Source organism: Hypoxylon fragiforme, assembly GCF_022984875.1.
Source record: "Hypoxylon fragiforme strain CBS 206.31 chromosome Unknown GGS25scaffold_9, whole genome shotgun sequence".
NCBI classification, from domain to species: Eukaryota; Fungi; Ascomycota; class Sordariomycetes; order Xylariales; family Hypoxylaceae; genus Hypoxylon; species Hypoxylon fragiforme.
Genome location: NW_026054764.1, coordinates 1125275 through 1152004, shown reverse-complemented (window position 1 = coordinate 1152004; position 26730 = coordinate 1125275). Strand labels below are relative to the sequence as shown.

General features: G+C 48.1%; 7 protein-coding genes across 7 annotated transcripts; 3 read left to right on the top strand and 4 right to left on the bottom strand.

Moving 5' to 3' along the window:
- Positions 1-378: 378 nt before the first annotated feature.
- Positions 379-5765, top strand: GGS25DRAFT_534596 (uncharacterized protein; the record flags this gene model as incomplete). Its single annotated transcript, XM_049265790.1, has 4 exons — positions 379-901; positions 975-2411; positions 2513-4131; positions 4232-5765. 4 exons carry the CDS (start codon positions 379-381, stop codon positions 5414-5416), a joined length of 4764 nt encoding a protein of 1587 aa, XP_049112995.1. The 3' UTR covers positions 5417-5765.
- A 684-nt stretch (positions 5766-6449) lies between these two features.
- On the bottom strand, positions 6450-9226 carry GGS25DRAFT_525374 (mRNA triphosphatase CET1; the record flags this gene model as incomplete). Its single annotated transcript, XM_049264765.1, has 2 exons — positions 6450-7118; positions 7205-9226. 2 exons carry the CDS (start codon positions 9224-9226, stop codon positions 6450-6452), a joined length of 2691 nt encoding a protein of 896 aa, XP_049112994.1.
- A 1592-nt stretch (positions 9227-10818) lies between these two features.
- On the top strand, positions 10819-15034 carry GGS25DRAFT_447847 (26S proteasome regulatory complex, non-ATPase subcomplex, Rpn2/Psmd1 subunit). The gene is made up of 3 exons (XM_049258801.1): positions 10819-11335; positions 11415-14424; positions 14490-15034. The coding sequence occupies exons 1-3, from the start codon at positions 11196-11198 to the stop codon at positions 14805-14807; spliced, it is 3468 nt and encodes a 1155-aa protein (XP_049112993.1). The 5' UTR covers positions 10819-11195; the 3' UTR covers positions 14808-15034.
- Positions 15035-16730: 1696 nt separating this feature from the next.
- On the top strand, positions 16731-19154 carry GGS25DRAFT_447823 (Oxidoreductase, molybdopterin-binding domain-containing protein). The gene has a single exon (XM_049258800.1). It carries the CDS (start codon positions 17122-17124, stop codon positions 18970-18972), a length of 1851 nt encoding a protein of 616 aa, XP_049112992.1. The 5' UTR covers positions 16731-17121; the 3' UTR covers positions 18973-19154.
- Positions 19155-19385: 231 nt separating this feature from the next.
- Positions 19386-20804, bottom strand: GGS25DRAFT_506873 (marvel domain-containing protein). Its single transcript, XM_049262347.1, has 3 exons — positions 20418-20804; positions 20042-20348; positions 19386-19914 (listed from the first exon to the last, which is right to left on the bottom strand). The coding sequence occupies exons 1-3, from the start codon at positions 20494-20496 to the stop codon at positions 19812-19814; spliced, it is 489 nt and encodes a 162-aa protein (XP_049112991.1). The 5' UTR covers positions 20497-20804; the 3' UTR covers positions 19386-19811.
- An 800-nt stretch (positions 20805-21604) lies between these two features.
- GGS25DRAFT_525370 (uncharacterized protein) lies at positions 21605-22289 on the bottom strand (the record flags this gene model as incomplete). The annotated part of the gene is made up of 3 exons (XM_049264764.1): positions 21605-21839; positions 21923-22005; positions 22056-22289. The coding sequence occupies 3 exons, from the start codon at positions 22287-22289 to the stop codon at positions 21605-21607; spliced, it is 552 nt and encodes a 183-aa protein (XP_049112990.1).
- A 1446-nt stretch (positions 22290-23735) lies between these two features.
- Positions 23736-25683, bottom strand: GGS25DRAFT_506867 (glycoside hydrolase family 18 protein). Its single transcript, XM_049262346.1, has 4 exons — positions 25177-25683; positions 24781-25067; positions 24679-24706; positions 23736-24600 (listed from the first exon to the last, which is right to left on the bottom strand). Exons 1-4 carry the CDS (start codon positions 25272-25274, stop codon positions 23847-23849), a joined length of 1167 nt encoding a protein of 388 aa, XP_049112989.1. The 5' UTR covers positions 25275-25683; the 3' UTR covers positions 23736-23846.
- Between the last annotated feature and the right edge of the window lie 1047 nt (positions 25684-26730).

The following is a 26730-nucleotide window of genomic DNA, read 5'->3' as shown; positions in this document are numbered from 1 at the left end:
ATTAGAAAGGTACCGGTCGCAGTGTGAAAGAGAACGGACTGGAATGCATTCATCCCCGAAGCCTGGCCGCATTGAACAGTAGGGAATCTTGGAATGCCATTTAAGTCTCTAAAACAACTGAATCGGGTTACTTTGATAGAATTGGACGGGGGAAGAACATACTCTTTGTTCTTTATAGAGAAAGATTCATCCAGTTCCATTTCACCTGTTCCATTTCTTTCTGTCCTGAGGAAACATCCTCTTAATTCTCTCAGCCGTGACGCATTGAGGTTCCTATATCCAATGCTGTCATAATAATATCACCAGTCGTAAATCCTTCGTGCGGCTAACCAACATTCTATCTTACTCTTCACGGAGAGTTTCCAACACGCCATCGTCATGCAGTCGCAAGAACTGTCATATTCAATCCCAGAACGTAGAGACGTTTACCAGAACACACCGAATATTATACTAGAAACAGTACCATTTACCTCTCGAGCAAACCCGCTCATCCATAAAGATCACCCGGACTTCATAAATGTGGAAGCTTACTTTCTGAAGTTGCTCCGGGAAACCTCTCTCACTGTCCGACAGATTCTTGATCAAGTATTTGAACCTGAAGAGGTTGCTCTCTTCGAGCCAGCGGTCCGACCACCGCAGCTGGTTGAACTACAAAGAGATCACTCTATTCGCTACCAGCGTCTCCTAGAGACACGCTTTAAAGGCCACACCCCTTCACTGCAGTTCAAGATGACTCTTCTCTATTTTGGACTGCCAGTTGCCCCAATGAAGCCGGGGAGCTTTCAGGGCCATGTAAAGATGGATCTAGATCGCAACCAGGACAATCTTGTCATTCAAAGTGACCCGTTGGACTTCCTGGACGACTATTCCATTAGAACATACGGTGATCCATCACAACGTGGTAAGTAGTCCTGAAACACTGTCTTAGCTTTGCCGTGTCTTGCCTCTAAATTGCTAATAACGATGTTTTATAGTGTACGCACCGAGTCGACCCGGAAAACAGCCAGTCGTAAATTTCCCATCTCTGAATCTTCGTGGTGGTGCACAGCCGTCGACTTTTGCTCCTCCCTCGTCTGATCCGAACGGAACACCACTACGAATTTACGGATATCAGGGGTCATTTTCAACTCTCTCAAAATTCGACACCTTTGTAGCAGCTGTAGATCAACTCCTCGGAGTGAGATACGAGGGTTATAACTACATGGTCTGCATCGAAGTCTGGGACTCAGCTGCTACCACTAACAGGAAACCACTGGATTCAGCAACGGGCATATTATACCATGATAAACCCGTGCCAAATGCCAATGATCCCATATCATCATTACTCAAAAAATGGTTTACTGGGCCGACGGAGCGCTATAGTATCTTCGTGCATTTCGACAAAGAAGACCACCCAGTCTTGTTCAATCCAAGCCCAGAAGAGGGACAAGACATAATACAGCTATGGGATGATAAGAATCGTGCCTTAACATATATGAAGGTACCGCGGAATTTCAATGCAACGCATAAGCAAAATCAGCTACGCGGCGAGTATACAACTGCCATGCGTACGCTGTTCCAAGATCTTCCTCACCACTTTCTCCAGTACACATCCCATCCGGACAGCTCATCATATGGCCTTCTTGAAGCCCCTCCAGAAGTATGGAACAAGGCCGTTGAGGACAAGGCAAAGGGCACAGGTATCCCTACCATAAGTTTTAGGCCAATTCCGATACCCAATAACATTGTACCGGTTTTGATCCCAGGCTTCTATGCTTACGATACAAACTTCACCCCTTCGAACGCGAACTCGGGCATAACAGAGACTTTCCTCCACGCCGACGACCTTGTACTCGACAAGACGGACACCACGAATGATCACGTTGGGCTGACGAAACTGCTCAATGCGGTATTCGCCGCTAATCCAGGGTTACTGGGAAATCTCCAAATGGTTGGACTCGACATCTGGATTTCGCAAGAGGGTTACATAAGTTCATGGGGACCAGGAAGCCGCATCTTGACTTCGGAGAAAGAGATCACCTACGAAGCACGGGTGACCTGGCGAAGAGCCATAAAAGAATTCCAACACCCGAAGGTCCACGGCTATCCCTCGAAAGTATGCATCGTGGCCCGTCCAGTTTTTGCTAGCTATGAGATCCGCTCAAAAAATAACGCCCAAAACAGCTTCTCGTACAATATAAATGATGCGAAACTGGCCGATTTCTTGGCCGAGATTCAGACCAAGCTGTATCCTACCGCCCAAGGCAATCCAGGGGGTAATATTCTTCACATTGTTCAGTCGACCTGGGGGCTCAACAAGACCGAGTTTGCTGTCAGAGCAGACACGCGTGAGGAAGAATGGAGATGGATTCAAAGGCATATCACTGAACCTGATATTACTGTCTCACTCGAGCCTTGGAACAATGACTGGGGTAAGTACAGAGCATTCCTTTCCATGTTTTTTTTTTCTTTTCAATTTTATATTTCACGGATATGTACCAGGGATATTGGCGTGCTAACCTTCGAGATGAAGCCATAAACAAGAACTTAGTATGGGGTCCGCGTTACGGCCCCGGGCTTCCTGTCCAGTTCTCGAGTCACTTCGATCGATATGACAAGCCAAAACCCCACAGCGAATTCCTCAACAACTTCTTTGACAGGTCCTCCAACACGATGACAGAAGCTACGAGGACTGAGGCGCTGCGTAAGAGATTCTTCTACGATAGTCCGAGTATATTTGCGAACCCAGCGAAACCGGTGATGCCCATCCACGGCCCCCCTATCGAGACTATTATTCACACAGGGCCCAACGTCCCCGGATTCACCACTGCGATGCGGACGCCTAGTGAGGTTGCGCGACTTGAAAGAGAAGTCCACACCCTGCGAGGAAATCTCCTTGACAGACTTAGAGAGTGTCCGTATCTCAATTGCAAACGGTACTTCGCGTTCAGTGATGGTGAAGGACTCGATCGACATTTGCGACAGGATCATAACACATTGCAGTGCTTCCTTTGCGACAAGGAAAAGAATCTCCTCCCATACTATGATCAGTATAATATCAGACGGCACTTCATCGACGAGCACTACTATGATGTCCAGCAACTTGTCGGGGTCTCTGGTGGTGAGCCTCCTCACTCGAGAACACCTGATTACTGCCACATGTGCGGTCGGGACCAGCTCATGTTGAATAAACCAGCCGATCGGAAGCACCATGAAAAAAAGTGTCAGACTGGCATAACCACCATTTCCGCCTGGTGTAAGATTTGCGGTCGCGTAAAGGGCCATCCAAGGGAGGTCTGTGAATGTGAAACGGGGTTGACACTCCGAAATCGCCTCGACCGGTATTGCGCAACGTGTGGTCTGGAGTACGATAAAACTATGGATTCACTATATCGCGAAAGGCATGCTATGCATTGCAAACCATTGGGTGGATGGCCTTATGATTGCTGTCCCGGCTGCGGAATTATTCTCACTGACAAAACCAGCACCGAAAAGTCAGTACACATCTCAGCATGTATATCAGGAGCCCACACTGGCAAGCCCACCCGTCCTAGCAATACGAATCCGGAAGATCAGCCGGGAGGTCAACCGGGAGGACAACCGGGAGACCAAATCACCCCTGATGATGATAATGATATAGAGCTTCCGCCCGATCGTTTAAATGAAATCATGAAAGCTCTCAGCAAACCTACGAACAATCTTACGCCACCTCAACCGACAAGACCTGGATATCCAACTCCAATTGGAACCAATGTCGGCCCCTCTCCAGGCGACGTTCCCTCTCCAGTCGGCGATCCCGCTCCAGTCGGAGGAATCTTCCCGGCCCCAACCACACACACTCCGACCACAGTAACCCACCCGACCACGCACACTGCGACAGGAACCAATCCAACTGGACCAATCGCTCCATCCCCAGAAGTTTCTACGAACATGGACATTCCAACCATAGAAACCCATACCCCAGGACAAGAGGCGGATGATGGATACGTAATATGGAGAGAAGCGGGGGCTGGAGAGGAGGTGGACATTCGCGCCCGTAGGGTGAACTCGCCTCCGTGGGATGTAGTATATTATGGCGAGCCCGAGGATCCCAATTTCGTGCCACCGCGCGACTGGAGATGCTCGAGGTGTTTCCGAGCCGCAGGAGACAATGTCAAAGAAATAGAGGCGAGCTTTTTCTTTTTCTTAAAACTAAATCATAACCCCATTAAGCCCTGAGATAACATACGCTAACTTCCCATGAAACTTGTAGATGCACATGGCCGCAATTGGTAGCTGCAAAGTCCGTCGCGGCCAAGGCGACCTCAACGATTACTTCATACCCAACCACAGTGGATGGGTCCCTCCAGACCAGGGCGTCGACTTTAAGAAGGCGTACTGGAACTTCGTCAAGAACTACCCGGCATACACGCACACCATGTTCCCGGTGCGTCCTGAGAGCGTCGCCGGCGTGTGGACGGAGCCGTACTCGCTGGAAAAGGCCGTCGGAAGCTACCTGGACGACCCCAACTTCTTCGGGCTCGCGCAGTTCAAGGCACGGATCTTCGAGCTGCCTTGGCCGCCGTACATGAACACTACTGTGATCCCCTTAAACGACCTGCGCAACCAGATGGAGTGGCCGACCGACGACGAGTTCTGGGATAATAGGAGCGTCGGGGGGCAGGACGATACTACCACACAGACGACCGCCATTGACACTGACATCGGCACATCCGGCAACACCTCAGGCAACAACTCCGGCCCCGAACTTACCGTGCTTCCTCCGATCTCCATATCATCCGACGACGAGGAAAACACACCACCAACCCCAGCGCCCAAGACCGGCCTCACCACCTCCACCGATCCAACCCCCAAGAAGGACGACACATCGTCGCTAACGACGATGACCGACACGGACTTCGCCGAAAGTGGTGGCGTCCCCAAGGGCAAGGCCACCGACACCGACGCCGGCAGCAGCCCCACCAACACCACCAACCCCGCGTCCGGCAGCGTCGGCGGCACCACGGACGCCGGCACCAACACCGACCCCACGGAGCGGCGGCGGCGGCGGCACAAGCGCACGCTAGACGAGACGTACTTCTCGCCGTCGGACACGTCCTCGCTGACGTCCGTGTCGGAGGAGTACTCCGAGGCGGGCGCCGTGGCCGACCCCGTCGCCAACCTGCAAGCCGACGCCCCGCCGACCCCGAAGCCGAAGCGCCGGCGACAGAAGCACTACCGGCGGGCGCCGCGGCCCCCGCAGCCCCCCCGCGCCAGCGACCCCGAGGTCGCCGGCCGCCAGCACGTCGCCCTCGACCCCGAGTGGCGCCGCATGGCCGCCATCGCCTCCACCGCCGGCCGCGGCGACCACCCCAACGACGCGCCCCACCCCTGGCTGCTGCCGCCGTACGATTACCAGGCGCCCGCGCCCGGCGGAGAGGGTTCCGCTGCGCCTTAGTTCTTTCTTCTGAAGAAGAAGGGGGAGGGCTAGGAAGAGGAGAAAGGAGGAGTCGGGAGATAGATGGGATGGGATGGGATGGGTGGCTAGGAGGTAGGAGGTGCGGTGGTTAGGGCGTTGGGCACACAACACAACAAAAAAAAAACATCAGCAACCAAAACCACAGCCAACGGTAATAATACTTACCTACCTACCTACCTACCTACCTAGCCACCTGGGAAGTGGCGTGGAGATGAGGGCTCTATTTGTATGAAGCAAAGCAAGTATTAGACAAGATTCGATCTTTAAATCATGGGTTTTAGTTTTATTTTTTGAATCCTTTTTTTTTTATTTTTTGGATTTCTGTTTTCTGTAAGGATATTTTCTTTTTTATGCCTCAGGGGAAACGGGCCGTCTAAATAGGTACATAACAACTACACATTTGCATTTTACCTTCTTGCTCACTTCGTAGGTACTTTGGTAGTATACTGCCCAGGTGTACAAAAAAAACGTGTCTTAACATCGGCTTCTCTTCTACTCAGGTCATGGTTTGCCGTACCAGGAGTCCCTATCGTAGTAAAAGTTCAACTAAGATCGTGAGGGATGATTCTGAAATATCCATCCATTGACCTTCTAATTTGTGAAATTTATTTCTGAATTACCTAGGGGGAAATTGAGAAATGCTTCAAATGACAAATTTCAATTCATCGCACTACTCATGTACGCTATGAAGGTTCTCAAGGTGCTAGCAAACCTATTAGGTATTATCAAGTGCCTACTTAGGTGACCAGCTATAAACACCATGTAGCAAACCGCGCCTGCGTGCCGCCGTGACCCCTATTTGCCTAAATCCGAACTGGTATCATGTTCTGAGCAAAAGAAACTGGAAAGCGCCTCCACCCCTTTTCCTCTCACTTGCCTGAATCCCTTTTATTTGCTTAAGCGAGAATAAGTCCGTGGCCAATGAGCCCATTTGCAGTGTGGAAATATGAATAGCCGATGATCTTGAGAAGTACCCAATAAAATTTGTATGGCACGGATTCTCATGATAGCATCATGAATGCGGTGGCGGACAACGTCGGGCTAGCAGACGGACGTTATTAACCAAACCGTCAACCAAGTCTTCATACCTGTTTGGCTCCTGGCGCATCAGCATGCGGCCATGCTCGATTAGAGGACGCGCCTCTAATTCCACCTCAAGCTCGTGCTCCTTGGCTGCGCCAGCGTGCGGTTGCGGTCCCTGGTTACCTGATGTAGGGTGACCTTGGGTCACCTGAGTAAGGTCGACCTGGTAAAAGCCGTGCTTGTAGCTGAGTCGATCCTTGATTCGATCAGGAGGCCGTTCTTTGTTGGTGACTTGGCATCGTTCTATCTCATCGACAGAGCCATCCCAGTCCCATTCAATATTGATACTGATGCGGCAGTCGAGAGGTAGATGGGGGAAGTGTATGTTCATATCTGCAATACGGGCCTTAACAATCTTCGCTAGCACATTGCCAGTCTTTTGGTCATACGTAACACGTGCTTTCACAGTGCCCTGTTGCAATAAACCCGAAATACAGCCCGGTATTCGTTGCCGCATTGAAGATGGTAACTCGAAGAACCGGTCGATTTCTCGGCGATGAACATAGTGAACCTGTACTCGAGAATTCGCAATAGGGTTTCGAGGGAATGAGGCTTTTACTTGTTCATTCAAGTAACCATTAAGCTCGCAATGTTGGCTCTATAAACTCGAATTGTCAGTATGTGTATGATCCTACAATAAGACTATAAAGGAAAAGGAAGGAATGAAAGTAGCAGTCAATTTACCTCAGTCATAGAGCTACGGAAGGCGACCCCACTGCTATGCAATACACATTCACCGGCCCTTATTTGAGGAACGTAGATGCGGTCATTGGTCATCTTGTCAATAATGGTGCCGAGTTTGGCTTCGATCTCGAACTGTGCACCCCGACTATGTACCTCCTCGAACTGCGGGCACTGTAAGACGTTGATACCAAGAAAGTCGGCAACCTCGCGACAGACAATATTCTTGGGTGTTTCATTTCCGATACTAGGCTCCCAGGGGAACGGCTGGCCGTTAAATATGAGAGAATCTTTGATGACCATTTGATTGGGTTCCTCTGACTTGACCGCAACAGTAGATCGCGTCGTTTCGGGTGAGGGATGTCGAGAAACATGTTCCGACTTTACATTTGCACTGGTGTCCTGGATGTTATTTCCATTGACCTGTCCACCCGCGTGCACCTGCTGACGAATATGATACTTTAAAGAGAAATTGCGACTCTTGGTTTTCAGCTGTTCTCGGCTTTTGGCACTCTGTGCCCAGATTGGAGGGCGGTCGTGCTTAATCCGTTTTGGCCGTGACACTAACGGTGATCTTGAGGCTGGACTCGTAGCAGCTAATGGAACGGCGCGATTGCCGTTCATTTGGGGAGGGGGGGGGGCTTTTCGGTCATTTTCCAACTCATCCGGTCTGAGATCTCTGTGCTCTAATTTCCGTTTTGCTGGAGCACCGCCATTAAGAGGTTCCATTGTAGCGTGTTGGTTAACTGGGGCTTGTGGGATACGTTGCGGGTTGTAAGGATTTGCGTCGCTGCTGGTAGATGAAGGGCGATGGCTAGCGTTGCTAGGTAAACTAGGGACACGTGTTTTGGGTGAGACACTCAAGCTTCTTTCACGTTCACTTCGATAAGATTCGGTAACAGCGTCGTAGGTGCTATGACTACTGCTACTGGGAATTCGTTGAATGGAAGCAGGTGGGGGTGGCTTGGGCGATGATTGCATTGGTTGAGGAGGAGGATATGAAGTAGAGTTATTAGAGATGGTCGAAACCCGTTTTTGGTACGGACTGGACGGTTGCTGGTAGCTCGTTGCAGGAGATTGTCGCGGAGGGCCAGGCAAAGGCTGCCCAAGAGGTGTCGCAGGCTGAGGAGATTGACGCTGGTGTTGGTGTTGGAATTGGTCGAGAGGGGGCGGATGAGGAAGTGTGGTCGTCGTGACTGGACTGCCTTGTTGGGTATAAGGGGGGCCGTATGTACCTGGCTGGCTATGCGCAGAAGTAGGTGTGGGCGTTGACTGAATAGAGTGAGACCTCTGATGCAAATACTGGTGACTACCACCAGGTGTCCCAACTGGTGGTGTTTGCGGTGGTAGCTGTTGGTACGAGATGGACCCGTGTTGTGTTTGTGGGTTAGGATTATTGTAACTATCGCGAGAATAAGATCCAGCTGCAGCACTCGGACCAACTCCCGGACCAGCATTAGCAGCGCCTGGTGGGCCGTATTGATGTCTCTGTATTGGGCTTATAGGAGGTTGCTGCGTTGGAGGGAAAGGGTAGCCGCCACTGGCGGTGCTGATGGAAGAGGTAGGTGTTCGTCGATAAGGAGATGGCCCGGATATGGAGGCGCTCCCTGGTGATCGTAAATCGTGGGGACCTGGGGGCTGAAGCGGCGGAACAGGGGGCCTGCCGACGAACGCGTTTGGGGGAGGATTGTAGGATGTTGGGGAAGGATAAGCACCGGTAGATCCTGGTGTATGGTTAGGGTGCGCAGACGACGGAGCAGCTGGGGGATAATCGCGGGCATGCGGACCGGGAGAGGCGTGGGTCGACTGACTATAATCTCTGAATGACTGCGGATGGGGCCCGGCGTGAGAAGGGGTCGTGGGTGTAGTCGAAGTTGGGATGGAGTTCGTGGATGATGATGTCTGGAGAGTAGGTGGAGGGTGAGGTGGAGGTTGAGGAGGTTGTTGCTGTTGCTGTTGCTGTTGCTGTTGTTGTTTTCTCGATGCGCCCCCATCTGGGCCGTTCAACATGGCACGTAGATCCATTTTCACGATGTTTGCCTCGTGAAAACTTATTCCCTATTCCCTATTGGCTTTGTCTCTTTCCCTTCTTTCTTGGTAACACCTACTAGATAGTGACTTGAAGGTGATTAGAACACACTCGTTTTTTTTCCAGTAATAGACAATAATGCATGTACGTAGACGCGTGCCTTGTGCGCGCCCTATTGTTATTTTTTTTTCTTTCGTCCCGTTTTCCTGCCTTGCTGCCTGCACTCTTTGTAGCTGTCTTCTTAAGCACACACACGCACGCACACTTTCTCTTCTCTCTGTGGCGCGCGCACACAATCTCTCTTCGCTCGTTCTCAAGTCGCGTTCTTGGAAGTCATGGATGCATTTGGCGATGAGGTTACATAGAATGGTTTTTTTTTTATCTCTGGTTGCGAATATCGAACAATCAATGCGCTATCAGCAGGAAGGATGGTATTCTGGTGTTAAGCGACATATAAATGACGGTGAAAGCTGCAAACGGAGTGGATGATTGTTTGTCGTGAGGATTAAGTGTTCTCGATAAAATTATCGCGAAACGGAATATTAAGTTGGTATCTTGGTTACTTATTTGACAGATCCAATAATAGGAACAGCGACAATGACAAATGCCACTATCATTATTTTTCTCGATTAAAATTGTATCGGACGAAGATGCGCAACAGCCGAGGAGGTGATCAATACCTAGGTGTCGAGATTATACTAGGCAAGACTAGTAACCATAAAACCATAAATGTTGTACAAAAGTTGGCGAATTATGTCGAATTATGAACAAAGATTAAGTTTCCAGGGATGAATGCGAAAGCATTCAGTGCAAGTGCGATGCTAGTGGTGCGTGACATGATGAATTCATCAATGAATTATACCTGGTACGTACATACCTAGGTATGTACCCTACATATGGTGGTAGCCACATGGCATTGAAGTAAGGAGCTTGGGCTCAATTGCTTGTGAGGGGGTTTTTCTGCCTCTATCTTCTACATGTAGATACCTACCTAGTATTAGTACCTAACTACCTAGACATGGATACATTCAAATAACTTGAACTGTTGAACATATTCCGAAGAGCGAGTACCCATACTCTAGATGTCAGCTATCTGATAATTATAGTGTCTACATATTTATATGTAACTCTCGTTTTTTAAAGGGTTATCTATTTCCCTACTACATTACACATGTATATACAAGTCGTATGGAACTACATTCTATATTCATTGTTGTTATGATTAATTGAATACTTGCTTCTTTCGAGATAAGCTACTCTAGGTAGGGAAGAGTGATGGAAATAACCTTTACATAAACACTTGAAATCAAGGTAATTAATACCTACCTAGGGTAGGATAGCACATTAAGTTTCTGAAAGAAGGGAAGTGTAGAGGAATTGAAACGTTGAAAACGAAGATAATAGTTATCAATTTGAAGTTTAACGGCCTACATGCCTAACCTCGTAAAGGCCCTAAGCTATATACATACATATACTATATACATACTCCAAACTTACATAAGCCTAACCGACAGCAACATCAACATTGAAAGTCTTAGATGGATGTGGGCCCCCAGGCTCCCATATCTACATACATATCTAATGCCAAGGCAGGTAGGCAGAGCTGTTCCTGACGTGGACATATAAATTGGTCCGTGCTTTTACATGGTTTAGCAGTTGCTTCCTCATACCTAGGTACCTATGCACGTACGTTACTTCTAATTTTGAAGCTTTCGCATCTGAAATTCGAATTGCTTCACTTCTCTTCATTTCATCAACAACCATCAGACTGCAAAAATACACATACGTACCGTATCGCGTCATCCGATACGGCGTATGCAATCCCCCTTCTCACTCTTATTCCCATAACCAACAAACTCCGTTCTATACATCATCTACCGCACATTACGTTGACGTATACTATTAATCACCATTTTCTTCTCCCAACCAAGCGCATCGGCCAGTCCCCCTCCCAGATCTTTGAGAATGCCTGGTCTAGTTACTGCTACTGGGGTCCTAGCCTTCTTGGCCGATGAAGAGCCCGAGCTCAAGGTCTTCGCCCTACAAACTCTTAACGATGACATTGACACGGTTTGGTTCGAGGTCGCCAGCGCTCTTGGCCAAATGTAAGTCTTACCTTCGTTGTGATATCCCTCGAAATACTCTTATCGTCAGAAACTAACCAACAAACTTACCTTATAATAGTGAAGCTCTCTACGAAGATGAGTCCTTTCCAGAGCGAAAGTTGGCCGCCTTAGTTCTTGCTAAGGTTTACTATCACCTTCAGGCCTACGACGAGAGCATGTTTTTTGCCCTAGCTGCTGGCGATCTCTTCAAGTTGGAAAATCCCGGCGAGTTTGAAGAGACCATCATCTCCAAGTGCGTCGATCATTATATTGCTACCAAGAATGAGAACCACACTGTTGTCGGCAAGAAGGATAAAGACACGTCTCTGCCATCTCTTGCTACCGCCTTTTCGAGCGCCACCGCCAACAGCAACGCTTCTGCCTTAATATCGCCTACCACACCCTTTTCCCAGTCTACCCTACCATCCAAGTCCCTTCTGTCTCGAGCTTCTACCGACAATGCAATTCTCGATCCTTCCTTCGAACCACAAAAGAAGCAGCACCGATCCTCCTCTATCGCTCTGACTAACAATGAACTTGATACTCGGCGTGCCATCGACCGAGTCATTGAGCGCTTGTTCGAAAGCTGCCTTAAAGAAAGGCGCTACCAGCAGGTTGTGGGTATCGCCGTCGAAGCAAAACGCCTAGATGTCGTCAGCAAGGTTATCCATCGCGCAGACGAAGACTTCAAGCGCAACAAGGGGAAGTCCGCCGAAGATGACGCTATGGGTCCTGCTGAGGAATTACTGGACTACTGCCTAAGCATATGCATGGACGTTGTGCAGGAACGAGCTTTCCGAGATGATATCTTGCAGCTCATTCTTGATATTCTCACTAGTGGCCGAGCTAGGGATCCCGACTACTTCTCCATTGCCAAGTGCATTGTCTATTTAAACAAGGACGATCAGGCCCGTACAGTCATTGAACGCCTTGTTAAGACTGACAGTGTTGAAGCCACTGCCATAGCCTACCAGTTTGCGTTCGATCTCTACGATAACGGTACCCAAGAATTCCTAGGGAAAGTTATCTCAGGTTTGCCAAATGGTGATTCTCTGACTGAGAGAAAGGACGATGAGCCAGCTGGCGAATCTGAGAGAGAGCCCCTCCTTACGAGCAAGACTAGCGAAGGTAACGCTGAGCCAGGTGAGGTTGACGAGAAGAAGGCCGCGATTTACAAGAACATCCGTTCTATCCTAGACGGCACCAAGACCATCAAATTAAATCTTGAGTTCCTGTATCGCAATAACCACACTGACCTCAGCATTCTCAACAAAGTTCGGGACAGCCTTGAAGGCCGCAATTCCATCTTCCATTGCGCTGTCACTTTCTGCAATGCCTTCATGAATCAAGGTACAACAAACGACAAGTTTTTCCGAGACAACCTAGAATGGCTTGGCAAGGCCGTGAATTGGTCCAAATTTACCGCCACTGCAGCTCTTGGTGTCATCCATCGCGGAAACCTTTCCCAATCTAGGAAGCTCCTCGAGCCTTATCTCCCCCGTGGTACCGGTGGTATTAGCGGCGGCTCGCCCTATTCGCAGGGCGGTGCACTTTACGCTTATGGCCTCATCCACGCAAACCACGGCGCTGATGCCCTAGAGTACCTGAAGACTCAATTCACCGCCGCTGAAGAGGAGGTCATTCAGCATGGTGGTGCATTAGGTCTGGGCCTTGCTGGTATGGCAAGTGGAAACGAGGAAATCTTCGAGAACCTTAAGGCTGTTCTTTACGCAGATTCCGCTCTCAACGGCGAGGCCGTTGGCCTTTCAATGGGCTTGATCATGCTAGGAACCGGCAACGTCAAAGCTCTTGAGGATATGGTTGCCTATGCCCATGAGACGTCCCATGAAAAGAGTGTACGAGGTTTGGCTTTAGGTATGTCGTTGATCATGTATGGACAACAAGAGGGTGCCGATGTTATGATTGAAGGCCTTCTGAACGATCCGGATCCGACACTGCGATATGGTGGTATCATGACTGTAGCTATGGCCTATTGTGGTACCGGCAGTAACAAAGCAATCCGAAAGTTATTGCATGTTGCTGTCAGCGATGTCAACGACGATGTGCGTCGAATTGCGGTCATGAGCTTAGGCTTCATCTTATTTCGCAAGCCTGGTAGCGTCCCTCGCATGGTTGAACTCCTTTCTGAGTCGTATAATCCCCACGTCCGTTATGGGTCCGCAATGGCTCTGGGTATCTCATGTGCCGGAACCGGATTAGACGAGGCCATCGATCTATTGGAGCCTATGATGAAGGATCCCACAGATTTTGTCCGTCAAGGCGCGCTTATTGCGTTAGCCATGATTATGATACAGCAAAATGAAGTAATGAACCCCAAAGTCGCTTCAATCCGGAAAACTCTCAAGAAGGTTGTCGGTGACCGCCACGAGGATGCAATGACCAAATTTGGCGCGGCCCTTGCCCTGGGTATAATTGATGCAGGTGGGCGCAATTGCACAATTGGCCTACAGACGCAGACCGGGAACTTGAATATGACTGGTATCGTTGGAATGGCCGTCTTCACCCAGTACTGGTACTGGTTCCCCTTCACTCACTTTTTATCTTTGGCCTTCAGTCCAACCTCAATCATTGCCCTTGACCATGACCTAGACATCATCGACGTCAAATTCCACTGCGCCACCAAGCCGAGTCTCTTCGATTACCCTCCTGAACAGGAGGTCAAGACGGAAGAGGGCCCAACCATGATTGCGACGGCCATCCTGTCAACTACCGCCCAGGCGAAACGCCGGGCACAGAAAAAGGAAAAAGCTCAGCGACGGGAAAGCATGGATATTGACTCAACTACCACGCCGACCACATCTAAGCCTAGTGCTAGTGGTGACAAAATGGATATCGACGCTAAGCCTAAGCCAAGTGAGGACGTCAAGGACAGGAAGGATGGAGAAACTCCTGCGCCAGGTGAGAAGGAATCTTCGACACCCCCAACGGATGTCAAGAAGAAGTCAGAGAAGGAAAAACCGGGCTATGATATTGAAAACATGAGTCGAGTCTTACCTGCCCAGCTCAAGTATATCAGTCTCGCGAAGGGCCGTTACTGGCCTGTCAAACTTGTGAGACCTGGTCCATTGGTAAGACAACTATGCTTGTTCTTTATTCCACCTGTGCATGAAACTAACCACGACTTAACTTATAGCCTACCGGCGGTCCTATACTTCTTCAAGACCTGCAGCCCGAGAAAGAAAAGGCAATCATCGAAGAAAAGCTGAAGAAGGTAGCAACCGAGAAAGCCCCCGTCGCGGGCGGCGCCCAAACTCGTAACCCTCCCTTTTCAGAAGCACTACTAAGTCGACTAAGACGTGATCATCTCATCCCTCCTAGCCGGAACGAAATCTCGGGTGCTGCGGCCGCCGCCGGTGTACTGACTGCTTTAGATGAAGATGCCGAAGGCGACGAAGAGGCACAGGCTCCTGATGATTTCGAATATTACACTGAGGACGAAGGGGATGATTAGATGCCATATGATGCAGAGTAACTAACAGTGTACTTTTATTCTTTCGTGGCCTAGACAATACCGTCAGATGTAATAATAGCCTAACTCAAGCCTCCAAGCTCGTAACATGTGAAGATTTGAAGTGATTAAGCAGCTTTACACAAATTCATACGTTATAAATTCTATCATTGCCACTAAGGTGCTCTTTTTATCCTAGGCATTGGCGGCTACTAATTAAGGCATAATGGCAATCATCCGACCACTGACACATTCGAGTTCATCCGAAAATAATATAACTTCGGGTGCATATAACGAAATATATGGTATCATCGGCCACTACGTCTTTCCCAGCAAGTTGATTCACGGTCCAATTCTAAAAATGGCATGTAGCAGTATACTTTTGCCACAATCAATAACAATATTTTTCTTTCTTGTCCATGATCTTCTGGTTTGACATACCACCTACATACCTAGGTGTGCTATTACGCCGCATATCTGCCAGAGCTTGATATATCTTAGTGCCGGCCCATGTATACGGCACCTAAACAAGAGCAACAAGAAGCATCCATTCCATAATAGATAGGATCATGGATGTGATTAGAGTCTCGGATAAAGAAAGAATGTAATTAAAATGAACATTGAACGGTACTAGTGGGAAATACAATCATATAATCTAGGTATATTAACGTATGTGGAATATGGACAGGTGGTAGGCACTGGGCAGAATCCGAGTCACAATTGGTTCATCCTACATAAGAGTTAAAGATTATAAAGCATTACTTTCCTCAGTTGATGTTCAGGATATCGTTAGGTCCATAATTAGGTACAGAATGTCATTATCCTGGTACGGTGAAGTGGATTACACGCTTCCAAGTTTTAAACACCTAGTTACCTAAGTAGATACTTTATACTACATGAGGGAGTTATAAGTGTAGCATGTCCGCTGCAAACCGTCAGCCTTTGAGATTTATCATTGACAAAAGTTATAAAATACTATTATTCTGAACATCCTTTGTAAGCCCACACCACGAAGGAAGGATTTAATAATCTTGAAATTTTTATAGGTTGGTCTTTAATGGGTCTGGAGGAATACATACCTGGTACATATGTACCTAGGTATCCATAGATATCTCTCTACGTGTATGTGTGTAGTAGACGACGACGACAACAACGACGACAACGACAACGTGGTCACCTATGTGGTACATCTACATAACTAACCTTACATAGTTAGATGTGTCAAGAGTAGCGCATATGCAAGGTTTTCGTTAGCCTTGAAGCGTGCAGCCTTTGCTGGGAATCCTGGGATCATTATCCTTGTCAACATCGTTGAACTATTTAAATTTGCCGGGCATGTGAGTCGTAGCTACTCAGGTACGAAGTACCATCCTGGTACATACATAGGGCTGAGTCATCCAATCTTGAATGTGATTTTCAACTTTCGTGAGTTACATACCCTTAGGTAGGGCATCTTTCTTCTTTCCTTCCCTCCTTTTCTTTTTCAAATCACTTAGCTCCCTTTTTAGATGCAAAATAGCATCATTTTATAGGTAGGTACCACGGGATGTAAACAGCCTTTAACAGATAAGGCAGCCGAGGGGGCAACCAGTGCTGGTACCTGCCCTAGGTACGCATTATCTATCCACGTTGCAAATTCCCAGGAAGGCAATCAGCTGCTGTCTTTGCTTGCCCAACTTTTGTGAACAGACCATCCATCCATATCTCTTCTCTCCCACCAAAGCTGCCTCTCACCGTCTCTTACGCCTTGTCTTGCCTTGCCATCTTTTCTTTTCCTGTTCCTTTCTCTTTCTTCATCATTATCGCCCCATATGTATGTTCGAGAGCAAAACGTCAATAACTCGCATACTGGATAGACGAGTGAGCGGCAAACAATCTGCTTGCTTTACTCGATTTTTCATTGATCACCCAAGGGCACTCACTGCCTCTCTTTTACTCTTCAACCAGTGTCACTAGATAATTGTTCCTAAAACCTGGATAGGTATTTTCTTTAATACCAATTCAATTCCCACTTAATATCTCCGGTTTTTTTCTTCGGTCTCTTTCCACTTTAGCCCAGCTAGAACACGCCACCACCACCAATTCATCTATCTACCTAGAGGATCTACGCCATACTATTTGGTATTGCGCTTTCTCATCCTCGAGTTGAAAGTGTGCCAGCGTGTTCCGTCGAATCAAACTGATGCTACTAGATATTTGAAGTTGGCAAGGTGATATGTGTTATGGACGACGCGACGCTAAGACGTCAGAGCTTCTACATAGTAACTGGCACTAGGACTTTGTCCTCCACGATACCTTTCGCCCGGTACATGTAACTATGTCGATACCTATTTCGAGACATAGTGGCCATCATTTGTTCAAGATAATTAATCGGCCAAGACCAGCTCTCCGGTGCTTTCAGAACCTCGGGATACAACAAGCTAATTATCCATTTGAGCTCCACGCTGTCTTTCGGTCTTTTAGAGCTGCATCTTCCAAGGCTATACCCAAAACCCTACCTAATCACCCTCGTTTACGTCCTCTTCCTATTCTTGCCGCAGGTGGCGGGCTACTCACTGTATTCTTCGCTATACTCCAGCCTGTAACCCACGATCCTTTCGAAACTCCCGAAGATACAGACCCTACGTCACCTAGTTCAACATCAAACGATAGTAGCGATGATGGCTTCCCACGTTACCGGCTTGCTGAGGTTAAAGAACACGGTCCAAAGTCCGAAAGGCCTTGGGTAATATACGAAGACAAGGTATACGATATTACAGATTGGGTTCCTGCCCACCCCGGTGGAGATGTTATTCTCCGTGCTGCTGGTGGTAGCATTGAGCCATATTGGAATATATTTTCCATCCATAAATCACCCTACGTTCGGGAAATCCTCGACCAGTATATCGTTGGAAAAGTTCATCCAGATGACTTGGAGAACGGACGACCGTTGCAAGACTATATTGAAGACCCATTTAAGACGGATCCAGTCCGAGATGCGAGACTAAAGCAGTTGACAGAGAAGCCTTGCAATGCGGAGACACCCGGCGTGGAATTAGCCAAGTCGTTCTTGACACCCAACGAGACATTCTACGTCCGTAACCACATGTGGGTTCCTGTCGTGGAAGAGGACGAGGCGGAAGATCATAATATCATGGTCGAGCTACCGGACGGGGATAGCAAAGTATACAGCATCAGGGATCTCAAAACTCGCTTCAAGCAGTACGCCGTCACAGCTGTTTTACAATGCTCGGGAAATAGACGAAGTGACATGACACGCTACGCGAAGAAGACGAATGGCCTACAATGGACAGTGGGAGCTATCAGCTGTGCTAAATGGGAAGGCGTGCGACTACGAGACGTACTTGCCGATGCTGGTCTGTCACTAGAAGAGCCGGGAGAGGATGCGCAGCATATTCAGTTTTCTGGGCTTGAAGCATACGGTGCCAGCATACCTATTGCCTCTATTCTCGACCCTATGGGAGATGTATTGCTAGCATTTAAGATGAACGATGCGCCTCTGCCTCGCGATCATGGATTTCCGGTCAGAGTGATCGTGCCTGGCCATGTAGCTGCGAGGTGCGTGAAGTGGGTGAACAAGATCGTGGTCAGCGATGAGGAGAGCAACACAACATGGCAACGTCGGGATTATAAATGCTTTGGGCCAAACGAAGTCAAACAAGACTGGGAAAAATACAAGGCTATCCAGGTGATGCCTATCACCAGCGCCATCACACGTACCATGATAAAACCCGCAAACATACAGAGGAGCGATAATAGTAGTGGGGACACATCAGCCAGTAGCCCCGTAGTCCAGGTTGAAGGTTACGCTTATTCGGGTGGTGGACGCGAGATACAGCGCGTTGATATTAGTCTCGATGGTGGTGAGACTTGGGACCAAGCACAACTTGTTGACGACACCCAGCTTGAAAGGGGCAATAAGGCTTGGTGTTGGAAGAGGTGGAAGTACGAGGCTCAATTACCCACGAGTATGAGAGGCCAAAATGGCGAATCTAAAACTACACTTCTCGTCAAAGCCACGGACGACACATATAACACGCAGCCCCAGACCCATAACAGCATTTACAACCTGAGAGGTAACCTGGCGACTGCTTGGCACCGAGTTGATTTAGACTACAGTTCAAGCATAAAAGATAGAAATGACAGGAACGACCAGGCGAAGGATTAATTAGCGTTTTACGTCAAGGAGAAGCGATATAGATAAAAGGTAATGACTGCTTATATATGCATAAGCCTTAGTATCAAGGTTTCGTCGGGTAATTGAACAAAAATGATTTAATAAATTAATAAAATACATATCTTAGGTACCTAAGTACGATAAGATGGACTTCCCCCTTTTTCATGGATGCAGGCATCCAGGGCATATAAACAACTACGCCACATGTCGTCTCCCAGTAAACTCATGCACTTTCTAGGTAGGTATTCTTCCGCAGCATTTACGATATTGTATCATGATCAATTCATTAGATATCCATATACCTATCGTGAAGCCAAGCTACCTGGTAGTTAAACCGCCCCGCCCAATGAAGCAGACGACAACGCCGAACTGGTACCTAGTAGGTACCTATGTATTTGAGTTCGAAAAAAAAAAAAGGGGGGGGGGGGGGGGGTTATTTCTTTTGTCCTGCGACCGCAAAAATCGTCATACCTACCTAGGTACTGTAGGTAGGTAGTTACCCAAAGACACCAATGAAAAAAATCTCCCACATTACAGCCTCTCGCCACTCGCCTCTTCCCCTTGTAAAACCCCGAGGTTTCCCAAATTTCCTCATTTTCCGTTCTTTTCGTGACTAACACATAACTAGTTAAACGCAATAATAATCAAATCAAATAGCTAAGTACGCCATCGCCATCGCCATCACCATAACCCATCCACATCAGGATAACGCGGAAAAAAAAATCGGACTTGGTAACCCCCTTCGCCTGGCTAGGTAGCGTATGGCAATCTTGACGTGCATAGTTTTTAAGTTTTAGTCAGTCCGGTGGTGGGATGAGATAGGTAGTGGCTCAGGCGCCTGGGAGGCTGCTGGGCTTCGGGGCGGCGGTGTTGTGGCCGCGGCTGCGCAGGGAGTCGAGGGCGTCGAGGACGGCGAGGAAGGTGAAGATGGCCCTGTACGTGTGATAAGATGGAAGATTTAGCAAACAGTCGGTGTACCTAGCTAACCTTAACTTAGGTAGCGAGTAGCAAGAGGGGGGAGGGGGGGGGCAGGTATATATATATATATGCATGTACGCACCAGAGGAAGAAGCCAAAAGCGACGGCGGCCTCGGCGGAGCCGCAGTAGGAGTCAGCGGCGCAGTCGTAAGGGCCGCCGACGAAGACGGCGAGGGCGACGGCGCCGGCGAACCAGAAGACGGCGGTGAGGGCGTTGAGGGCGAGGGCGGCGAGCCGGTGGAAGGCGCTCGTCAGGTACAGGGGCGTCAGCCCGATGTACGCCAGCGCCAGCAGCGACCACACCGAGTTGAAGATCATGAAGTTCACCCGCGACGGCGAGGACGCGTACCCGTACCACCCGTACCAGGTGTTGCTGTATCGGCTAGCGACTATAAGGGGTGGGGGGAAGTACGTTAGTGGGATATGATAGGGAGGGTAAGTAGATTTATTTGGCTTACGGTACGCGGTTAGGCCGAGCTCGATGATCGAGAAGACGGCAGCCACGATGTGGACTATGGGGATGAATCCGAACGCCATGATTACACGATTTTTTTTTTTTTGGATCTGTCGCGCGAGGAAGCAGGGACGATGTATAAATTATGTGGTATTAAGTAACCTACGTTAGGTAGGTACTAGATATGTATGAGATGGGATACCTAGTGGAGGGGCACTTTAGGCATGTAGATATCGAATAGGTTGAATAGAAATTATACTATTATTTTTTGCCGTTTAAACATTTATCTAAGCAAATACCTACCAAGGTAGGTAGGTAGGTAGGTATATATATATACGGCAGCATGAGCGAGGTTATATATACATGGCTATATATGGACTATACTAGGTTAGGTTATATATGTAGGTATACAGGTTAGGTGGGTGGCGTGGCGTGTGATGACAGGGAAGGTGGGTAGCACGGCCCAAATCAGCAATGACGACAAATGGTCCAAGAAGAATAAAACATCGAAAAGAAAAGAAAAAAAAAAGACTCGCGTACGAATGCGCAAGCAAAAACTTGGAATCCGCAAGGTGGGGGGGGGGGAAGGCTGTGGGACAAGACAATGAGGCACGACTGGTTACGGATATGATACTGGAGAAGAGATCTTGAACTTTCCTCAGCCCGCAAAGTGGTGACGTGACGTGGGCGAAGTGGGCGCATTCGTCTAACTAAATGCCGAACCTAGACCCTAACAAAAGCTATGTATTGTACACTAAGGTAGCAAAGCCGGGATTCTGATTGGACAGTGAGGATGGGTAGTTATGACGTAGTTAGCTGGGCTGGTAGGCATGTGGAAAGTTAGTTAGTGCTAACTGTACCTCTAGGTATGTAAGCTTCACTTTACGTAAACCCCGATCCGATACTATGCGTCCTAGGTACAGTACAGTACCTATGCAAGTATCCTTCAACGTTGTCAACCTTAAATATATTTGAATTAATTAGGTCACTTCCTTGTGCTTTGTTTCTACTGTCAAACTTCACCAATTATCCTTCCACGAGCCCTGAAACGTATGCCTCAGCAACGCATCACCCGGAACCGTCCCATCCCTCGTGCTCCCCCCTCGTGCTCCTGGCCAACGCCGAGCCCGTTAATCGGCCGCACCAGCACATCGCCGCAAAGCGTCGGCTCCGCCATCCCGGACAGGTCTCTCAGTCTCCGCTCGCTGCAGCTGCTGGAACACGGCGTCGGTCCACGCCGCGGGCCCCGTCGAGTTTCATCACCTCGAGATCCGTGGGGTCGCAGGTGGTGTTGTGGGAACCGGCGAGTTCGTGGAGTGACTGCTGGATCATGGCCGCGAAAACGGGGTGACCCGGCGCCGCGGCAATGGTCCACTGGCATAATTGAAGGTCGTGCGGCATGTAGGGCCATGGCTGGTTGTCGAGCCTGTCGTACTCGATGCCCACGATCAGCCGCACTCAGTGTTGCATGTCTTTTGGCACCCAGTCGTCGATGGTTTTAAAGCGAACGTATCGAGGTCGGTGTATATGCCGCCCTCGAGGTTCAGGATCAGATACCGGCGAAGATCCGAATTCAGGCCTGGGTTTGAAGGCTGTGGTAGGCCTTGAGGAGCTGCTGATCCTGCGCATAGTGCTCCCTCACGAACTTGGTCCCGCCCTCTATGCCGACCAACGTGTATCGATGGTCTGAATTCTTGGCCAGCCAGGACGCGGTGTCCCGGAGAGCTACGGGATCGGTCGAAAAGTCCGAAGTAGAACCTGCCGGGGGCAAGAATATTTGCCAGATATTTTGAGGAATCAGAGGACCCGTGCGGATTATCGCGTGGTTGTCTAGTAGGAGAGAGCCGGATAGTTTGTATTCATAGTAGATGAACATGTAAACAAAAAAAATATTAATACTGCAAGCGCCTCAACTGTAGCCCTTTGCTTTCGCCCCGGAGTAAGGTGCAGTGGTGTGTGTAGCTGGGACAGCTTCCTCAGATTAGGATATCCCATCGAGAGGGTCGAATCTAGTATAAACGAGAGGTTCAATATAGCCAAGTGGTTTGAGTTGCGGGTTCCTTAGGTAGGTATTCAGGACAGCGAATCTCGGATAGTGAAATTTGGTCCGTTGGTAGGTACCTAACCTAGGCAAGTGGGATAAATACATGTATCTCACCATGGAAAGAATCCTACTTCCCCTACTCGTTTTTGCCGTCTTGATAAGGACGTCAATAGAAGACCGAGCAGGCAGCTATGACCAGAAGAGAGCTTTGGCTTAATACTTACACACCTAGCCTAGATAGATATATATACGAAGTACCTACATTATAAACTAAGAGGCAGAGTCAGTAGTCCCTCCATATTATCTACCTACTCTGCTAATACTGCCACTTTGAACGCAGAAGGATTGCGTTGGCTTATGTTAATTAGGGTTGAGCTCGTAGGAGTTGCATCTCAGGCGCAGCAGCAAGCCTGATGTTTTTTTTTTTGTTTTTTTTTTTTAAAAAAAAAGGTACCACTTCGCCAAAAGCAGTGTACCTACTTGAGCGCAACAATTGGCTCCTTGCGCCGCATTTCTCACTGGCCATGCTGCCCTCATGAATTACGAATTGTTGTTTTTTTTTTCCAAGAGAAGATTGGCCTAGTTCAACTGCTTGTACAGCACAGAAGCTTACATGCCCTTCGTAACTGCTCTTAACGATACCTTCTTTGACGTGGGTAATCTTTACTACCTAGGTAGCTTCAACGTTGTTGTAGATATTGGGCCCTGGGACGTCTAGTTCTCATTTAAGAATAAACGCAACGCGCCCTGTTTCCCTTGATCACTGCTTGGCACGTACCTAGGGCACATCTTGCAAAGGGGCAGAAACCGTTGGACTACGCCGCCTTATTGTAATTAGGTGTACATACTATTACAAGGCAACCTTCGTTACTGAATTCCAAGGTTGATATCAGCTAGAGCGCCAAGTAGAAAGCTTCTATCTTGCAGACTGACCTGCCCCTATCCGTAACTATATCAACGCGGCCCCGTCTAATTTGGCCTCGGCCCCCACGATGTGTGTCGGATATACTGACATACTAGGTAAGCTATGAACTACCTAAATAAAATTAATGAGATCAATGATTGTAAGGATACAAAAACTCATTTGACTAACCTAGCCTACTGTCACTCAGGTACTATGCAGGTACCTAGATAATGCCTTCAAGTCTCTGAGTTGGGGGTCATAAGCTTGACATGGCTTGCCGAACAATTTACTGCCAGTGAAACAAGAAAGGAATCTGTAATATCCTGAATGTACTGAGCGAGGTCGTGATGGTTCGTGGACTTTTCGTAGGGACGTTTATTTGGGCATGGCTTTCGTCATTTCGTTACCTAGTACCCTAACTATGATACAAACAATACTTAATAATTGTTCACAGGCGCAAGTCGAATATTAAAAGCATGGTGCTCTTATAGCTCCTCCTTCTTACTAGCCAGGCCCTTCACCCCAGCGCAAAGAGCCTCCAGATGAGCCCATTTAGGGGCATCTTCTCCAAGCCCCCACGCAAACACCCCACCTAACTTCTCCTTTTCCACGAGGAGGGGAAACTTCTTAAGGATGGACTCCGGTGTGTCAAATGTCCACCAGATGGCCTCTTCTTCATCCCAATAATAGTAGCCACCTCCAACTGGGTCATACTGCCCCTTTGTTAGGGCATTCTTAAGCGATGCCTCAACATTTTGCGGGACAGTGTCGCGCCAGGAGAAGGAGCCTGCTCGACCTAGATCAGCACCAGTGTCGGGGTCTTCCAAGAGGCCTGTGGGACATCCGATGGGGTTCTTGACACATGGCTCTTTTTCGGTACGGAAATATTTGGCGTAGAAGGCGAAGCCCAAATTGATTTTGTCTCTCGGCGCGCCGTTGGCAATGTAAGCATTCAGACTTACCAAGCTAGCCTGGATGCCAGTATGGTGTTTGGTAACGTTATCGCGGCGGTTCATCAAGTCGTATGTCATAACGTTCAGGAAGTCGAGTGATTCCATGATAAGGGGCACAGTATCAGGCTTGAAGGCAAGCATATCTCTCGGGAGACCGGGGACAGCGGCTGATATGAGGATGCTTGGCCCTACAGCCTTGCGGATCTCGGCTAGCAGCTTTGGATACGCAGCAATTTCCCAGACCCTCTCCTCGTTGGGGATCTTTTTCCAGTCTTCGCCGTTGCCTCTAAACTCAACAATAAGGTTAGTCTCGCTTTACATCGATGTATACAAATGCAGGAGTTGACACAGGAGAGTAACTTGCCCTGGATACTCCCAATCTATATCGACGCCTAAGATCCAATGACTTGTTAGTAGCGTATATCATTATAAGCTCCATTAGGGATGGGAAATGCTTCAAACAGACCATCAGCGCCCGTATCATGAACCATGGTTGCTACATTGCGAGCAAACCGTATACGGCTCTCATCCGTACGTGCAGCAATATCAAATCCGGCCGAGTCACCCCACCCACCGATGGCAACCATTATCTTGGTCCCAGGGTTAAATTTGGAGCGTGTATCGGAGACGGACGTGAAAAGGGGCCATTTAGAATTTCCACCTTCCCCATTGAAGAGGTCGGGGCTCATAAAAGCCAAAGCTACATGAGTGACGGAAGAGCTGAGGGGAAAATCAGGTGCTATGGGATGTTGTCTAGGAAACAGTTAGTAGGGAGAGGAAACACTAAAATATGTGAGAATATCGATTCGGGAAACGGGGGCAGTAGAGGCAATAAAGGTAAGGGGAGAGGCTACAATCCTACCCTGTGAGATACATGATATTACGCAACTGTGTTGCTGAAGCCATCGTCGTGACCAAGAGCCACGTAAAGAGTGATCTTTGGAAGAGAGAAACAGCCATAATTGGCTAAGGAACTACGGTTTAATAATTATTGAGTAGAGATAGAGGGTTCCCATGCCAAGATGCCGTTGCTTTGAGGATGACTTGTTGATTGGAAGCCGTCCTGGTTATTTGGATTATAAGTTTGGTTCTTAAATACTATTGGTGTAAGTACCCAGGTGACAGGTACTACATGTAGTACGTAAGGCAAGGAAATATAATGTTTAAATGGAAACAAATTGAAGTTCAACATCGAATGCTGGAAGAACATTGAAATATTAGGTTATTCGTATTACTAAGATACCTACCTAGGGCAGGGTAGGCACCTATGGACCAGGAACCTGATATGCAACCCTCTTACCCGAAAAGTCACAGCAAGTCTGCCACTTGAAGAAGTTGCGATGAACTGCAATTCGAACTTCAAAGTTCAACACCTTGCAAGTAGCTACCGGTACTACTACTAGTAGTACATAGTATAGATATGTATATATGACTATATATGCATTGAGGGAAGTACTACCCACTACATATATACGATAAATACATATGTACCCTACGTACATGTACATGACAGTATAGGTATGCACATGTGATAGCCTGATAGGGTTGATGTCTCTAGTTAGCACCATGCCCGTTTCGCCATCAACGTTGTACACGATGAATTCTAACCTGTTCAAGTTACTATATATGCTAACCCAGGCAAGGACCTACATACTAGTAGTTGGCATTATGTATCCGGAATCTTTACACTTGCATAGTGCCTCCATAGTAAGTAGTAAGTACATGTGATATGTACATGTACAAGGCCACTGTTGTAACATTTGAACATTGAAGTTGCCTAAACTTGAACTCTTCAATCTCCACCGATAACTACATCCCAAAGACAATACATGTGTAGGTACTAGCTAGTAGGTACACATGTAGATGAGAGTCAAGACATTGTATCCATGGATGTGGGTATAAGTTTGACCCAGCTGGGCGGTTCAGTGGTCAAGGCTTCCCTACCGCTTATTCAACATTCATATGTGTAGTTACTAGTTGTAAGTGTGTAGGTATATGTGTATAAAATCCTTGGGACACTATCCATGCTTTTCTACCGAGCCCCATACTTACTTGATTTTAGCTTCTGCAATGCAAGCCAATGTGGTATTGACAACCTTGAAGTGTGAAAGTATCAGATATACACCCCTGCTGTGAGCCTGTGACTAGTCACAGGACCGATCTGGCGGTATGAAGGTGGTCCCAAGTTTTCATCTGGCTTGGAGGACGATCTGGTTGTAAGGATAGAATAGTGGTAGTTACCTAGTGGTAGTAGGTGTGTACATGTAAGTAGTACCTTTTGACCTTCTCCCCCCTCTCCTTGTCTTTAGTCCTTCTCTCTCTCTTTTTTCTCTCCACATGAAGTATCCCCTCGCGTCGTTGAGTCAGCCTCTTCACTCCTATTAGATTAGCTGTTTGGATTCTTCGCCTTGTAAAC

What these genes read in the sequence shown, in the direction of transcription:
- GGS25DRAFT_506867 (XM_049262346.1), bottom strand. Translation starts at nt 25,274, where the DNA reads ATGGCTGTTTCTCTCTTCCAAAGATCACTCTTTACGTGGCTCTTGGTC. An exon ending in AATATCATGTATCTCACAGG is followed by an intron (nt 25,068 to 25,176) that starts GTAGGATTGTAG and finishes ACTGTTTCCTAG; the next exon opens with ACAACATCCCATAGCACCTG. An exon ending in TCATGATACGGGCGCTGATG is followed by an intron (nt 24,707 to 24,780) that starts GTCTGTTTGAAG and finishes ATTGGATCTTAG; the next exon opens with GCGTCGATATAGATTGGGAG.
- GGS25DRAFT_506873 (XM_049262347.1), bottom strand. Translation starts at nt 20,496, where the DNA reads ATGGCGTTCGGATTCATCCCCATAGTCCACATCGTGGCTGCCGTCTTC. An exon ending in GCTCGGCCTAACCGCGTACC is followed by an intron (nt 20,349 to 20,417) that starts GTAAGCCAAATA and finishes CACCCCTTATAG; the next exon opens with TCGCTAGCCGATACAGCAAC. An exon ending in GCTTTTGGCTTCTTCCTCTG is followed by an intron (nt 19,915 to 20,041) that starts GTGCGTACATGC and finishes TCACACGTACAG; the next exon opens with GGCCATCTTCACCTTCCTCG.
- GGS25DRAFT_447823 (XM_049258800.1), top strand. Translation starts at nt 17,122, where the DNA reads ATGTCGATACCTATTTCGAGACATAGTGGCCATCATTTGTTCAAGATA.
- GGS25DRAFT_447847 (XM_049258801.1), top strand. Translation starts at nt 11,196, where the DNA reads ATGCCTGGTCTAGTTACTGCTACTGGGGTCCTAGCCTTCTTGGCCGAT. An exon ending in GCCAGCGCTCTTGGCCAAAT is followed by an intron (nt 11,336 to 11,414) that starts GTAAGTCTTACC and finishes ACCTTATAATAG; the next exon opens with TGAAGCTCTCTACGAAGATG. An exon ending in TTGTGAGACCTGGTCCATTG is followed by an intron (nt 14,425 to 14,489) that starts GTAAGACAACTA and finishes CTTAACTTATAG; the next exon opens with CCTACCGGCGGTCCTATACT.